General features: G+C 46.5%; 1 protein-coding gene across 2 annotated transcripts in view; it reads left to right on the top strand.

The window, feature by feature from the left end:
• The window catches only part of COL26A1 (collagen type XXVI alpha 1 chain), a 170,046-nt gene that overhangs the window by 140,941 nt on the left and 14,433 nt on the right, over positions 1 to 14,672 (top strand). For both annotated transcript variants that reach the window (XM_065694560.1, XM_065694559.1), the window contains 4 exons: positions 2,616 to 2,769; positions 5,593 to 5,637; positions 8,692 to 8,808; positions 9,953 to 10,105. In XM_065694560.1, coding sequence (XP_065550632.1) covers positions 2,616 to 2,769; positions 5,593 to 5,637; positions 8,692 to 8,808; positions 9,953 to 10,105 — 469 coding nt within the window. The remainder of the gene's footprint in view (positions 1 to 2,615; positions 2,770 to 5,592; positions 5,638 to 8,691; positions 8,809 to 9,952; positions 10,106 to 14,672) is intronic.

Raw genomic sequence — 14,672 nt, 5'->3', positions numbered from 1 at the left:
TATCATTTTGTGCCCAGGGAAAATAAACTTGTTGCTATGGTTTGAGCCTTAATGGCTGCTATGTCTATATAGTCCATTTAGGAAAAAGCATCCTGGATTATTCCATGCATGCCTTTAAATCTTTTATAGCCTTTATCAGCAGAGCTCTCATTTAAAACATGTTGTTTTAATGAAAAGGAGACCGTTGCCACTGTTTTGTGTTGATTATGTGGTAACACGTTTTTATTATCGCCCATAAAAATGATTTGGAGCTGTTCCACTCCAGATGCAACCTTTGGAGCTGTGCTCGAGCCACTTGCGCCACCCGGGAGGGCCATGGACCCCTGCGGTTTGCTGCTCTCTGACCATTGCTGCTATGGATTTACTATCACCTCTTCCCACAAGGCTGCTGGGCTGCAGCAAAATACTGTCCAGGAAAGCCCTTTTCAGTCCCTTCATTGCAGAAGGAGCATCTAACCCTGCTCTGGCTTTAGCTCCTCTAATTTGCCACCTCCAGGATTAGCTTTACCTCCTTTGCTTGAATATACTTTGGCAACATCCACGTTTTGCTGGGGAAGCAAGGGGATAATATAACAGTGTAAAGCGATTCAGAAAAGGTCTTCAATGCACACTTGAGTCCCATGTCAATGGGAATTAAGCACAATTATGGTAAGGCACGTGCTTAAGTGTTTGTTGAACTGATGGCATATTCCTTGGAAGTCTGACAAATATACCATTGGGTAGAAGCACAGAAGTGCAAGAGCCAGACTGAACCCATTCCTTCCTTGCCTGGCGTCAGGGAAGCCCATTGAATAAAAGCATTGTGACCTGATTCCTGTTTCCTTTCTTATTACTCTGAAAGCAAAGCTCTGGGTCCATCAATAAAGATCCTTGTAATAAAGGAAGAACTTTGCTTGCTTGCAACAGCTGAGGTTCAGTTCCCTCGCACTTAACCCAGCTCCCAGTTTAATTAGTTTCTGATTCACCCCTGTCAGGCCAGTACATTCTGCAGGAAGTTCATCATTTCTGGCGCTGCTGCAATGCTGGCTCTCACCATCTCTTGTAATAAATAAGTGATAAACCTTGTAATAATTGCAAGTTAAAAAACAAACAAGCAGAGCCAAGTCACTCTCATTTATAATTGCAATGTGACTTCATTATGTAAAGACAACACAGCATGTAAAAGCTGAAACTTCTAGGGATTTAGTGGAAAGTTTGAGCCACATTCTCTTTTATTTCCCTTATCCCTAAATCAGTATTTGCTTAGGTGGTTTCCAAACAGGAAGAGACAGTGCTGTAACAAACCACAGTGCTGCACTCTCCTCAATTTCCCCCCCTGTAGCTTTGTGCTTAGAAAGCAGATTTTGCTGGAGATGCTGGATGCCTGGATCAAAACTCTTGTTCTGGAAACCTTAGCCTTCCTTCTGCCTGATGGGCATCCTGCATCCATCCTGAGCAAGCATCTTTGCTAGGGATTGATCCAGCTGCCAGGTAAGTGGCAGGGTTGCTGCTGCTTCTCAGGCATGGCCGATGCCACTGGCATAGTGGGTGCTGCCCTTTGGCTCCTGTCTAGCAATTGGGGTAAAACCCCTGTGCAACAGAGCACATGGGCTTGGCATTCCATCAATGCTCTAATGGGTTATGTTTTTTGAAAGAAATCTGTGGACCACTTTGTTTTGCCACCCATGCTTAGTGGCTGGGAAGGCAGAGAGGTGAAGCATTTAGATTAAAATAGAAAGTATCTCTTTCTTTAAAAAGTCCTAATTTTGTGAGAACTTTAATCAGAAATGTTGTGTATAAAGTGCGGTGAGCGTTCCCCAGGGCTTCACTTCCCCAGCCCTCTGCTTCTTGTGGGCATTTTAGGTTTTTTGCAGCCATGTTAAAGACTAACTTCCAGTTTCATACAAGCCACCCGTGCCCGGGGCAGTGCAGCCTGAGGGACAGCAGTAAATGTAATGTAATGGGGTTACTTTGCCAAGGAGCTTCAGTTGCAAATGGCCCAGATAGCTCAGGGATGCACACTGGGATGTGGATTTATTTGAAGGTAGTGTGTTTACAAAGTATAGAAACCATTGTGAGGTTTAATAATATCCTGTTATATCTAAGTAGAGCTGTTTGAGGAAATTAGCTGCCTTTTTGTTTGTTTAATCCAAAATTAAAGCACCCAAGGTCTTTAAAAGCTTCATATTCTCCATCATCTTTAATTCGGTCAGCACTTGTGCTTTGACTTACAACCAGTACTTGTTCTGAGGTACCTGGATATCCAGGGCACAGCCCTTCACCTTGCACCAGCTCTCAGCAGTTTATGACTCTGGATTTGAGCCCATAACTGAGCAGTGAAGTGGTGAGAGACAGTCCCCAGTCCCACATGAGGCTGAAGCTGGAAGCAGTGAAGCCCTTTCCAAGGAGGGCATATGTGGGATCCTCTTGCAACTGAATATAGCAGCTTCCTACCCTGATTACTGCCACTTTCCAGAAAACCGGTAAAGCTTTGACACCAAACCCCTGTGGTCCATGATGCAGTTGCTCACAGCTCCTGCTGGCAAGGGGAGGCGTTTCAAGACCTCTTCAGGAGTAAGGCCATGTATGAAACTATCCCACTGACCTTTTTTGCCTTCCCTATGTCCCCTATATAGATCCTCCTGCTCGAGGCTGCAGAGCGAAGCCCACCATTGGAAAACAACCTGCCCATCACTGGGACGACAGCCACATGGTATGATGATTTGCTGCCAGATGCCTTTCCCCTGCTGAATCCTGGGACTGTCCTGAGAAAAACAGTGGGATCTGCTGGTAAGCCTAACCTGCTCTTCACCACATCACCCACCATACGTACATGATTCCTGTAGGATAACTAAAAGGAGGCTGTGTCAGTCTGCTGTAGTATTGGAACCTGCAGGGGAGAGGAGTTAGAGGGAAGCATTGGCAGCTTCTTACCTCTACACTGTCACAGAGTCACAGACTGGTTTGGGTTGGAAGGGACCTTAAAGCTCATCTAGTTCCACCCCTCTTTGCCTCTTGTCTCTCCTTCTCTGCCAAGCTGTGAACACAGAGGCAGTCACACACCAACACCTATGTGGACTGGTGGACAAGGGAGGAATTCAATCCCCTCTGATCCCACCTTGAAACATCCTTCCAGCTGCAGCAAGCTGGATGTGATGTCCTCAGGGCCCCTTCCCACTGCCCTTGCAGGAGTGAGGATCCTTTGAGAGGAGAGGGTCTTTGGGCTTTTCTGTCTGTGTCTCTTGCCCCTTCTTGAGTTAAGGCAGCAACAGAGTTCCTGGAAGAAAGCAGCTAAGCTCAGAAACTAACATGTTAAATTCCATTTTGCCAACTGTAACAACCTGTTGCTAACCCCAGTTTCTGTTGGCACAAGCATCTATCAAGAGCTCAGTTCTGGTCTCCAGAAAGTCAGATTTCTGGTAACCTCAGTAGGGCCACTGTGCCTGCCTGTGTGTTTCAGTGTACATGTTTCTAAGTCCAAAAACTGTGGATTTTGAGGTCTGGATAGACAGAAACATTCCTTAGCAAACTCCAGAGAGCCGTCAGGATCACGGGGGAGGATTTATAGTCACCTACTGAGCACTGAATGCAGTGTGTCCCTGTCTGGGAGCAGTGTGGGGGTAATTCTTGCTTTTACTGGGACAAGAAACTTTCCCATGAATAGCAGCATCACTTGCAGCCTGCGTTCTATTTTTCACGTTTGCCATAAACACAATGGGCTGTTTTATGATCCCTCTTGTGGCATGACAAAAAAATACACTTAGAAGCAAATCTCCCTCTGAGCCCACTTGGCTAGACAGATCCCCACGCATCGAATTTCCTTGACCTTGGCATTCTCTTTGCAAGATCCCTGCTCTCTGCTTCCAAAGCCCTGTCTGTCAGTTGCTGTGCTTGCTCCCAGAGCAGTTCTTTAGCTCTTTATCCTCTGTAGGGCCTACTTTGCTTTTTTTCTTCCTTTTCTCAGTCCTAGCAGTTTATTATGGCAGCCCTTCATGACTGCAGCAGACTTGGAGCAACCAACATAGACCAGATGTGGTCCATGTTTATAATTTGACAGGATGCCACAACATGGAGGGAGGTTCACTAACAATATGTTCTGCAGAGTATTTTCAGAACCACAGTGGTAGCTGCCAGGAGCTGAATTAAAGCAGTTTCCCCAGTGTCCATTATATGCTCATTCTGCCTTCTCCATGTCATTTATTTTTGCTGTCACTGTATCTCTGCACCTGCACTTGATTGTACTGAAGTCAGTCCAGCAAAAGCACTGATGACTCTGTCTCACTCAAAGCCCTCTCCTCTCAGGTTCTGTACACGATACTCTCCTCCTGCTCAGCAAGGAGCAGTGGATGCCGCTCACCCAAGCTTTTGGCAATGCTGCAGAACAGAAGAGACCTCCTGCAGCACTTGCATCAGGCTGACTCCATAGCCCGCTATCAGCACCCTCCATCCCTGCAGTAAATCTAGGAAGTGATCCCCTCCAGAAAGCAGGGGATGAAGATGCTGTACATGAGTGTCCTGTCAGCCAGACTTCCAGGCTGTGCCCATGTGCCCGGTGTAGTCCTTACTCCCTATACCCTTTATTTTTCTAGCCTTGATTTATTTAACCTAGTGTGGGATGACAATTCTAGTGTAATAACTTGGAATCAGGAATGCACCGGACCATTTCAAGTCAAGACAGCATCTTTCAGCAATTAGAAGTAATCAGTTAAGTTGCTCATTGACATGATTGCATACTGCAGCCCCTACACAAGCTCTGTGGACTTTAAATGCTTGCTTTGCTAAGGAGCTGTGGGGATGTTGCATGGATTGAGGGCCACATTTGGCTTCTTTCCCTCCGCACACCAGTTTATATTTATAGCCAAAAAAATGTACTATGGGTTTTTGCTGACATGTAGAGAATTCCACACAGTTGGTTTAGGATGGTGGGCGCCTGCCCGTTTTGCATCATTTCAACACTGTGCTGTGACATGTTGCTCAAAGCTGCTCCCAGGTTCACTTACCAAGGTTGCAGATCTCACATCTTTCAACAAGTTGACATTAGAGTAGGTGGAAATCAAACCGGAGTGTCCCGTGTGATTTGGGGCTGTGGAAAGCTAAAACTTGGTCCTTCCCATCCCCTTCCCAGAGGTTTTTTGTGAAGTATCACCTACTTTGCCCTGTTGCTAGTTTTTCAGCCAAAGCAAATCCAAATCCTAGTTTGTGTGCCACAGAGTTCCTCAGCTGGAGGAAATAAAGTGCCTAACACAAAGATGGGTGATACAGACTGAGATGCTTTAAATGGCAGGAGTGTTTCTGGATGACCTTGTAGCTCAGGGTTGGCTGTTGCCTCTCCAGGCTGAGCTCCAGAAAAACTTGCTACTGTTTATTAGGGCAGTTATTTCTTCTGTGAATGACAGGGCTGAGAATAGACAATCATTTAAAAGCAATCAGAGCTGTTGAGACAGCTGCACCACTGGACTTTCTGACCAGCTTGTTAATCAACAGGATACGTTCTACTGAGTATTAAGAAAATACACATGTATATACACACTGTGGCTGAGCCAGTTGGCAGCGAGAGAACTAATTTTTCATATCTGTTTGTTGTTTTTTTTTTACCCTGATCTTTTTAACTAGAGCCTAAAGGACACAGAGGTGCACAGGAGCAGCTAATACCACAGGGTAAGTAAATGGGTTCTGCTCTTTCACCTTTCAAAACACAAAATGTTCCTATGCCCAGTCCTGTACATGAGTTGTTCCAGAAAGCAGAGAGATCCTGTGGCCAGGAGTCCTCCGTGATTTGGAGCTTCATGGATACAGAGGGGCTGGGTTTATTCTTTGGGGTTTATCTGCTCATGTTGAAGGGGTGAAATGCCAGCTTGAACATCTTGGAGACATGGAGTTCCCCCAGCACACAGAGGATGGGAAGTGCTGCCTGGTGAGGGGCAGTTCACTGGAGGGAATGTGGTGAGAGCGAGCAGAGCATGTGCTGAGTGACGGGAGACACCACCACTGTTGTTATCATGCTGGTGCTGCCTGCCGGGGCACCATTTGCTGCTGGTGACAGTCAGGGCATCGTTTTGCCAAGCTCCCTAGAAACAGAGAATACCCTGCTCCTGTACACAGAAAACCTCGGGGAAGGAAAGGGAACAGATGGTGTGTTGCAGGCTAATGAGAGGGCCAGGAAGAAAATCAGGTCCCTTCATGTCAGATTTGGTCTCCAGCAGTAGAATACTGGCCCTCTGCCTTTTGGGGGTTATTTATTTTCCTGTGGCCTTTTGTTTCCTATTTTTGGAAGGTAAATACATGCCATGGGCATCAGCGCTCTGAGAGCAATGTCACTGCAGCAGAGCTGATCTATGGCAGCTGAAGATTTGGCCTGTTCATTTCCCTCCCCCCCTTTCCCATGAATCCTCTCTTTCTTCTTCCTTTTGCACTTGTCTCTTTGATGCTGGTAACACCATTTGTCACCAGTATGAGCATTTGCCTGACACATTACTCAGTGCTGCTTCTCCTAGCCTTTCCTTGAACGCTTTCCACCTTCAGGGAAGCAAGTGCCAGTTTCTTTAAAGCTCCGCTGCAGTGGCGTGATTGAGGATGCTGGCAGCAAGTGATTGCTCTTGGTCTGCAGAAGTTCAGAGCATTGAGTTACAAAGCTTGAACTGAAGGACTGAGCAGGACGGTGTGTGGTTGCAGAACAGTGTTTCTGCTTGTCTTTCATCCATGCTGGAAAGGATTTACTGCAGTAAAGCTTCAGGTCTGTTGGAGGGAGGTATATGGTGGGGGGGGGGGAAGCTGTTTGCAGTGCTCTTGCTCTCTGAAATGGGCTCCTGATCATCTGCCTGAGCTTGCCAAGTGCAGCATCCACTGTCAGGTGATATCCATTATAGGAGCCCATCTATTCACAGGCAAGTCTGCAGCTTGTCTCCTGTGGATAAGCAAATTGATCCAAATTAAAACCTTACCTTAATTCCTTGTTCAGTACCCAGATCACATCTTTACTGATGGCTAAATGAAACAAAAGTACAGGCACACGCTTCCACACAAAGCCTTTGGAAAGTTCCATTTCTTCACTCTGCCCAGTTCCACCATAGCTTAGAGATGGATGGATTTCATTTGTGTAAGCAAAAATAATTTGGATATCTCTCCAGAGCAGCAAAAGAAAAAAGAGAGAAGGGGAATCTTCCATCTGATACTGGGGGGTTACTGCTGTGTTCTGAGACATGCAGAGAGTTTGGATGGATGTCTGGAGGGACAGGTTTTGTGTCCAGGTGGGCTGTCGCACACCTAGAGTGGAACTGGATCTAAATGCCAGAGTTGCAAATCCTATGAGCCTTGGGTTTTGTTATGTCACCCTGGTCCCTTTGGTACCAGCTGTGAAGGGGTCAGTTGACCTTCTCTTCCTCTATTCCTGTCCAGTCTTTACCCCTAAATGCAGCAGGTTCTCCTGGTGCTGTGCTTGGAGGGTCCAGAACCTATTTTGATGTGAGGGAAGGGGAAGGAGTTTGCTTAAGAGTTATCAAACCTTAACTTGCACTCTGCTGGGTTATGGTCATGTGTGATGTACAGACTAAAACTGGAAACCTGAGTGCACTGAACTCTGCACTCGGGCAGATTTCCCTTGGGCTTTGTAGCTTACATCTGCCCATGCTCTCAAAGTCCTTTGGTAGCCCAGAAACCAGGAACCTCTGACTCTCTTGGCTCTGACAGCATACACATAATGCCTTTATTATAACCATTAACTACTTAATCTGAGTAGACAGGCTAACTCACCCACCTCTCTAAGGTATTAAAGGCTTCCCTAATGTTTGCACAGTGTTTAAGTGTATCTTTCCAAAGCAGCTACTGCTTTTGTGAGCCAAAGACTCAGTGGTTTTCTGAAAAACACTCTCCAAATTGCCAAGTGTTGTTATTATTTTGCTGGTCTAAAGAAACCAACATGAAGATTTTATTTCATGCCGTTAGAAATAGTCACTTTTCTATTACAAACACTGCCTGCACCTTACTGGGGGACTGAGTGGACTTGCCAAGAAGCATCCTGCTGGGCTGTAATTATTGTTACTGGTACTTCCAGATGGGGCTGCTCAGCACCCTATTCTTTGATATAAATTATAACATCTAGTTAGTTCAGTAGTGTGGGTGCATTAATGTTAGCATGGAATGAAAAACGCGTGTGCACAGCATGGTGCACTTGTTAGATGGATGAAATCAACCGAAAACAGGGAAACATCTTTGATGCAGAATCTCTAGGTGGTTGTATGGATCAGCTGGAGCGAAGGGGAGACAGGGTTTGATTTGCTTTTGTAAAGATGTTTTGTGTATTTAACTACATTGGCACTCCTGTGGAGCTGACACGTGTAGCTGGAGGAGGGACCAGCCAGACCCTGTCCAGAGCCATCCTGACCTTGGGAAGGGGACAGTGTGGCTCAGTTTAGTTTTGAGCAGCCCATCCAAGCTGGATGTGCCACATCCAGCTGGCTGTTTGGGGTGGGCCTTGTGTGTGGGGACCTGCTTGTTTCATTAAAGACTGGAGGAAGAAGAGGAGAAGCAAGGTCCAGCCTGGCTCTTCTACCCTACATATCAGCCAGTTCTTGCCAACAGCACCCCCCCCATCTGTGCAAAGCTGCGTTTCTTGCCCTTGCATCTTTGAGTCTCTCTGGTTTCGAGGTTGCTGAAGACCTTCTGAGCTCAGCAGTGTCCTAACTTCCAACTAATTTCCTTTGTGAATGCTTTCAGGGCTGCCGGGACAGGTTGGTCCTCCAGGCCCAGTTGGACCAACTGGTCTTCCAGGACCACCAGGACCAAAAGGAGAGAAGGGACAACCCGGTGAGAGGGGCCCAGCGGGGCCACCAGGTAAGTCCTGGAGAAGGGGGCAGTGCTGCCGTGGTGGGAGATGTTTCACTTTATACACATTATCTGTGACAACAGGTATACAAGGCTGGACACACAAGGTGCTGAGCATCTCCAGATGGTATTGAATCCATTCCAAGGAGTCCCCTGGGTACTGAAATTAACCAGCAGCTCTCAGAGTGGGCAACCACCTGCAAGAGCAGTGACAGTCCCTGGGATTTCCTGTGGAGCTGGAGAGAACTTGTCCAGAAAGCTGCAGAGCCAGGATCATGTTTCCCCATAAAAACCAGTCTGTGTCAGCCTTTGAAGAGCATTCCCTGTTTAACCTTCTCACTGTGTGCCTGTTTTAACTCCCTTTTTCTCCACTATTTGTGTCAAGCTGTCAGATGCCAGGATGTCAAACTAATGATGCTTTTGTATGTTAAGGAAAAAGGTTACAAGGCCAAGCTGGGAAACTTCATCCCCAAAATGTGCCTAAAGCTATTGCTGAGAGTGATGCTACACAATAGGTGCCAGAGCTCAGGCTCTGTGCTTTCTGTGTGTCTGAAAGGCTGTGTCTTGTACATCTGAGCTCAGGAAAGGTCTGAAACTTGGAGCACGCCTTCAATGTGAGCATGGCCCTGAATGCTTTTTGGTGTTTTCTGGCGACCTGTCAATGGCTAAAGTCTGGCCAAGGATGTGTCTGCCTTTTGGTTTCTCAGTTTGCAGCGAGAGCCTCCCAGCCCCACAGGAAGCAGAACCAGTCTGCTGCTGAGCTGACCGGGTTTCCGTTGTTCTCCCTGTGCTTTCCTGGCAGTGAGGTGACACACAGGTGTACTGGAGACGAAGGGAAAGAGCGGTGCTTGATTTCACTCCTCACTGCCTTTAGCTTCTTTCTCAGCCTAAGGGAGGGGGGAGATTCTACCCTTTCAGGAGCTGAGCTCTGCAGCACCTTTGAGCCAAGTAAGGCTAATCTGCTTTGCAGAGGAAGACGCTAAAGGCAAGTAATGGAAAATTGGGAAGGTGTTCCTGTTTCCCCCCACATCCCCTAACTCCCACAATTACAGTTCAGGACAGAAATCCTTTGCCTTCTTACTGCCTTTTTACGTGGTAGCATCATTAGCACATTTTGAAATGCACTAACACATCCTCTCCTGCCTCTGCACAGGGCTGTTGGGACCTCAAGGACCGAGAGGACTGCCAGGAGAAACAGGGATCCCAGGTCCCCCAGGTCCTCCGGGGCCACCAGCCACACCAAGCCTCCCTCTTACCTTCCAACAAGGAGTTCTCTACTCGCTCCAGCCCACAGCTGAAAAAGAAAGTAAGTTTCCTTCTCAATTCCCTTTTTTCCTGGTACACCAGTAGAGGGGGCAGGCACTTCCTCCTGAAGGCCACCTCTTCCTCCCACCTTCCTCTCACCTTCCTGCCAGGAGACTGCCCTCGACAGTCTCCCACCATGGTGTGGGACTCTTGGAAGTTCCTGTTCAAGATGGAACATGTAAGACTTAAAAGCTGGAGGAATTCGCCTCTCCAGAACGAGGAACTGAGTCACTGCTCTTCTAAAACCAGTTCCCTGTGCCCTTTTTTCTGGGCTCATCATAGCTTTGAGGAGGTAACTTTGTGTCCTTTAAGCTTCTGTCATGCGTAGCTGCTGTGCAGAGGGTCTCTAGTGAACTGACAGCTCAGGTAGCATCATGTGAGACACAAATGGGTAGAGAACAGTCTGGCCAGTTAGGTGCTGGTGCAGTGAAATGGTAGTTTGTTTGCCCCACAGATGTGTCTTCCACCTGCATTTCTGGTTCATCAGTGTTATCCCACATCACACAAACCACAGAGTTATAGACTTGAAAGCCCTTGAAAGATGGTGATCTATCCCTTCTCTGTCACTGGAGTGTGAGGATTTCTTGGAGCCTGTTTATTTATTTCTTGGAACTTGTTTATTTATTTGACTCGTGTTGTGCATGGCAGGAAAAGGCTTTCTAGAAGAGGCACATTGTGCACTTTTATCTGAGTGCTCTCAGATTTGGGCTTGATTTTTCTGGTCCAGTGTTGTGTAGCTGGGATCTAATAATGTGGTAAAGCAGAGCTCAGCTGTGTCATCCTTTGGCTAGTAAACTCCTGGAGCCCCAGCTCAGTGGGGTCTCCCATCCCAACTCCCCCAGACTTCAGCTGTGGCTCTTCCCCAGCTCTTCTGCTCATGTCCAGCTTCAAAGCTCAGCTGTATTAGTAACAGCCAAGGATTAGTAAGTCTCCCTGTGTCTGACAGTTTTCTAGAGCTCTCCTTTCCCTTCCTCCCACTCCGCTTTGCAGGCTCCTTTTCCCGAAAGTGAACAGATGTATTTTTAATTTGGGAAGAATTTTAACAGCTCCATTTCACGTTCAGTTCCTGGGGCAGGATGAAATGAATTGTGGTTCAATACTAAGATTTTAACAAAATGTAGGTTGATCTGCTGTGCTCATGCCTTGTGACAAGGAAGTTGTCACCTCGCTGCCTTACAGGATCCCATCAAGTGGTGCCATTGTGCATCCCACCTTTAACTCCAAAGGATCCTTAAGGATGGTTTGGGTATTGCTGCTGCCTTCTCCCTCCAACCGCCCTTTAAATTAAACTTTCTTGCAAAGTACTGGATAAATTAAAGTGTAAAAGGCATTGATCAGCAGCTGATGTGTGAGAAGGGTCAACTCTGTCTTGTCCCAAAATGGGAAGTGGATAAATATCTGTATTAACTCTGCCAGTGCTGGGCAGCAACAGGCTCCCACATGGACCTGAGGGGACAGTGAGTAGATGGGGACTGTTCCATCGCTGGGCAGCCCTGTACTTCTCCTCCATAGCTGTGGTGGATTTCTTGGTTTGCAGAAGGAGCCCAAAAACTTCCTAACAATTTTTCCTGTTTAAAAGCTTTTCTTAGTCCAAATCTCAGTGCAAGTGTAAGTTACCTGTGTGGTCATGGTAAAGTTACAGCAGTATCAAGACCATTTTCTTACAAAATTTACTGTTTTGCTTGTGTTGGCTGATTCTGCCTGCTGCAGGCTGGTGGAAAGCTGATCCCTACAACCCATAAAGCAGCCTTGTAAATTCTGGGCAGGGTTTTCTTAAATGTATTTATTTATTTTGAATGGAGCACATCTGAAAACTATAAACACAAGATTCCAGCTGCTGACAGCAGAGGGAAGCATATTCCTGGTAACAGGCATGTGCACTCATGGAGATGTGAGAAAGCTGTATCACATTATTAGTAGTACAGTGTTTGGTTCCGCCTGAACATGGTTATTGCATGTGCCTTTATTAATCACAACAAGTTCCTGTTGGCAGTGTTTACCAGCAGCCGGAGGCCAAAACCAGGGAGACAGATCATATTTTCTCACAGTTTCACTCTGCTGTGGTAAAGGAATTGGTCCCAGTTGTCTCCCTCCAGATCAGGTAGCAGAAAGAAATGAAGACAGGATTACTTCATTTCCATCCTGTCCCAACAAATCAAGACTATAATAGGGAATTTATCCCTTAGTCAGAAACATCAAACATAGGCCAGAAGCTAAACTGCCACATGCCATTGCTGAGGCTGCTGCTACGAAGATCACTTGCTGCCACTTCAAAATGCATGGATCAGGTGTGTGGTGTAGAGTCCTCTTTCTTGTGCTAAAACTAAGGATTTTTAGGGAAAACTAAAAGAAAAGAACACAACTTTCACTCTGAGGGCCACATTTTCTTACATCTCAAAAGATTTCAGTTTGCAAAGGACATGCAAGATAACATTAGCCTGTTTTGCAGGGAGAACAGGGGGAACCAAGTCACAGCAGGCTTGCCTGTGTGCCCAGCAGGTCATTGGTGAAAGGGGTGTTAAACAGAGATTGTGCAGTGACATCCCAGTGCCTGCTGCCATGCATAGTCCTTCCTGAGGAAGGGTGAATAGAGCAGAGGAAACAAAGGCAAAGGAGAGAATGAAGTGGAAGGTATTTGATTTGGAAAACCATACCCATTGCTTTCAAAGCTGTTTATGTTCGTGCCTCTGCAATGCCTTGACACTCTGGGCAGGCTTCACTGCATTATTCAAGGCATTTCTGTGCTGTTTCAGGCCTCCCCTTTGCAGGATGTTTGTGCCCTCTCCCAGAGAAAGTAGGTGCTAGTGTCTGACCAGGTCAGACTGGCTGTGTGCTTCCTCTTGGCTAGGAGTTGGAAAGCTCCTGGAGCGAACGGCACATCAGGGTCTTCCCAAATGAGGCAGATATTTGTCTGCCTCCTGCTTTGGTACCTCCAGAAGCACTGAAACAAAATCTAGCCTTTGAGCCCAGCAGAGGCTGGGTCAGCAGGAGATGATTGACAAGGGAAGACTCCTGTTACCATTTGTTTGCTGGAGCTATTTTGTGGCTGCTGTAAAGCCTCCATCTGTAGAGAGCCTCAGAGTGTCCTCCTGTTTATAAGGAGAGGGGACTTTATAAGGAAATACAGGTTCTTCCTGCCGCTTTATAGGATTATGGAGAAAGCTCCATAAAAAACATGATGGTTGTGTTTTAACACACTTCAATCCCTTTTCATTCACAATATGTTTCATTCAGAGCCCATCCTGGAAGGTAATCGTGATCTGAGTGTTGCCTGGCCAGGCAGGCGAGAAAGGAGCTGCTCTAGGTTTCCTGCATGTCCGTACTCCTTGTGCTGCAGAGGCCAAATCAGGAGCTACCGAGCCCAAGGGCTGTTGAGCAGAGCTCTCCTCTGTGTCACAGTTGTGGAATCACCTTCCATAAATAACTAAAGACAAATGTCAGGATGGGTGGGTTTGTGGGTGTGACTGTCATTGTAATAACGTCCCACTTAGCTGGAATGTTTTGTAACCCAAATCTTTATCCCTGACTTCCCTCCAGCAGTAATGAAATCCTGGTTATCTGCAGCCCATCCTCTCCCCCATCAGTGAATGTGCATTTGATTTTGCTGACCATTTTTTCTTTAAAAACAAAAGGCTCTGCAACTGTTAATGCCTTCACTGCTGTTTGATGCTCATTTCCCAATTTCATCTTGCTCCCCAGCCGTGATGGATTTTGACATGGTCAAATAAAACTCACATTAATTGGATTACACACTTCACTTGGGTACCTTTCCTTCTGAACATAAAAACAGCCTCAGTTGTTTAGTTTCAGGGCTGTGAAGAAGGGAAGATGTATGGGGTTAGAAGTAATACTCAAATAAAGACCTGTTCACATTCAGGCTTTGGTTCTCGGAGGGATCTGGGTTAGATCTTGTGCTGTTCTGCTGCTGGGAAGTCATCCTAGAGATGTATTGTCATCCTTGGCAGTTAAAGAGATTTCACAGTTTTGCCTAGGATCTGCTTTCAAACAATGAGCTTGAAAGTCTTCTCCACCATTGCCAACACTCCAGAAGCTGAAGAGGCTTCATAATGTGTTTGCTAACATTTCCAGAGGTTTTACCTTATGTCCTTTGGGCTGAACTCTGCAGAGTAATTTTTCCTGCATTGCGGCCTCCAGCTATGGAAAATGGATTTTTCACAGGGTTTGGTGTCCCAGTGACAAGGAGCCAACGTCTTCATCCAGGTTAAATGCAACAGGGAATATGTTGTTGGTCCTACAGCACTGGTCAGGACAGCGGATTGCATGCCTTAGTAACAGCAGGACATGGGGGTTCCCTTCCCTGCTTTGTGATGTTGTTGTCTTTGGTCATGGAATTTTTGCCCCCAAGTTTTCACAACTGTCAATAGTGTTGTGGGATGTGCAAATGAAAGATGCTGCCATGCAGGTGCCCCCACAGATTACTAACTAGCATGGTACACTACAGGTCCATAGGGAATGGGGTTGTTGAATATAGTTTTGGAATTGCAGTGACTGATAAGGGTTGCTTTTTTATACATAGTTGTGTTTTTTTCTATTCAGTTCCCAGCTGA

Source organism: Lathamus discolor, chromosome 14 (genome assembly GCF_037157495.1).
Source record: "Lathamus discolor isolate bLatDis1 chromosome 14, bLatDis1.hap1, whole genome shotgun sequence".
Taxonomy (NCBI): Eukaryota; Metazoa; Chordata; class Aves; order Psittaciformes; family Psittacidae; genus Lathamus; species Lathamus discolor.
This window is presented reverse-complemented; position numbering and strand designations above follow the sequence as displayed.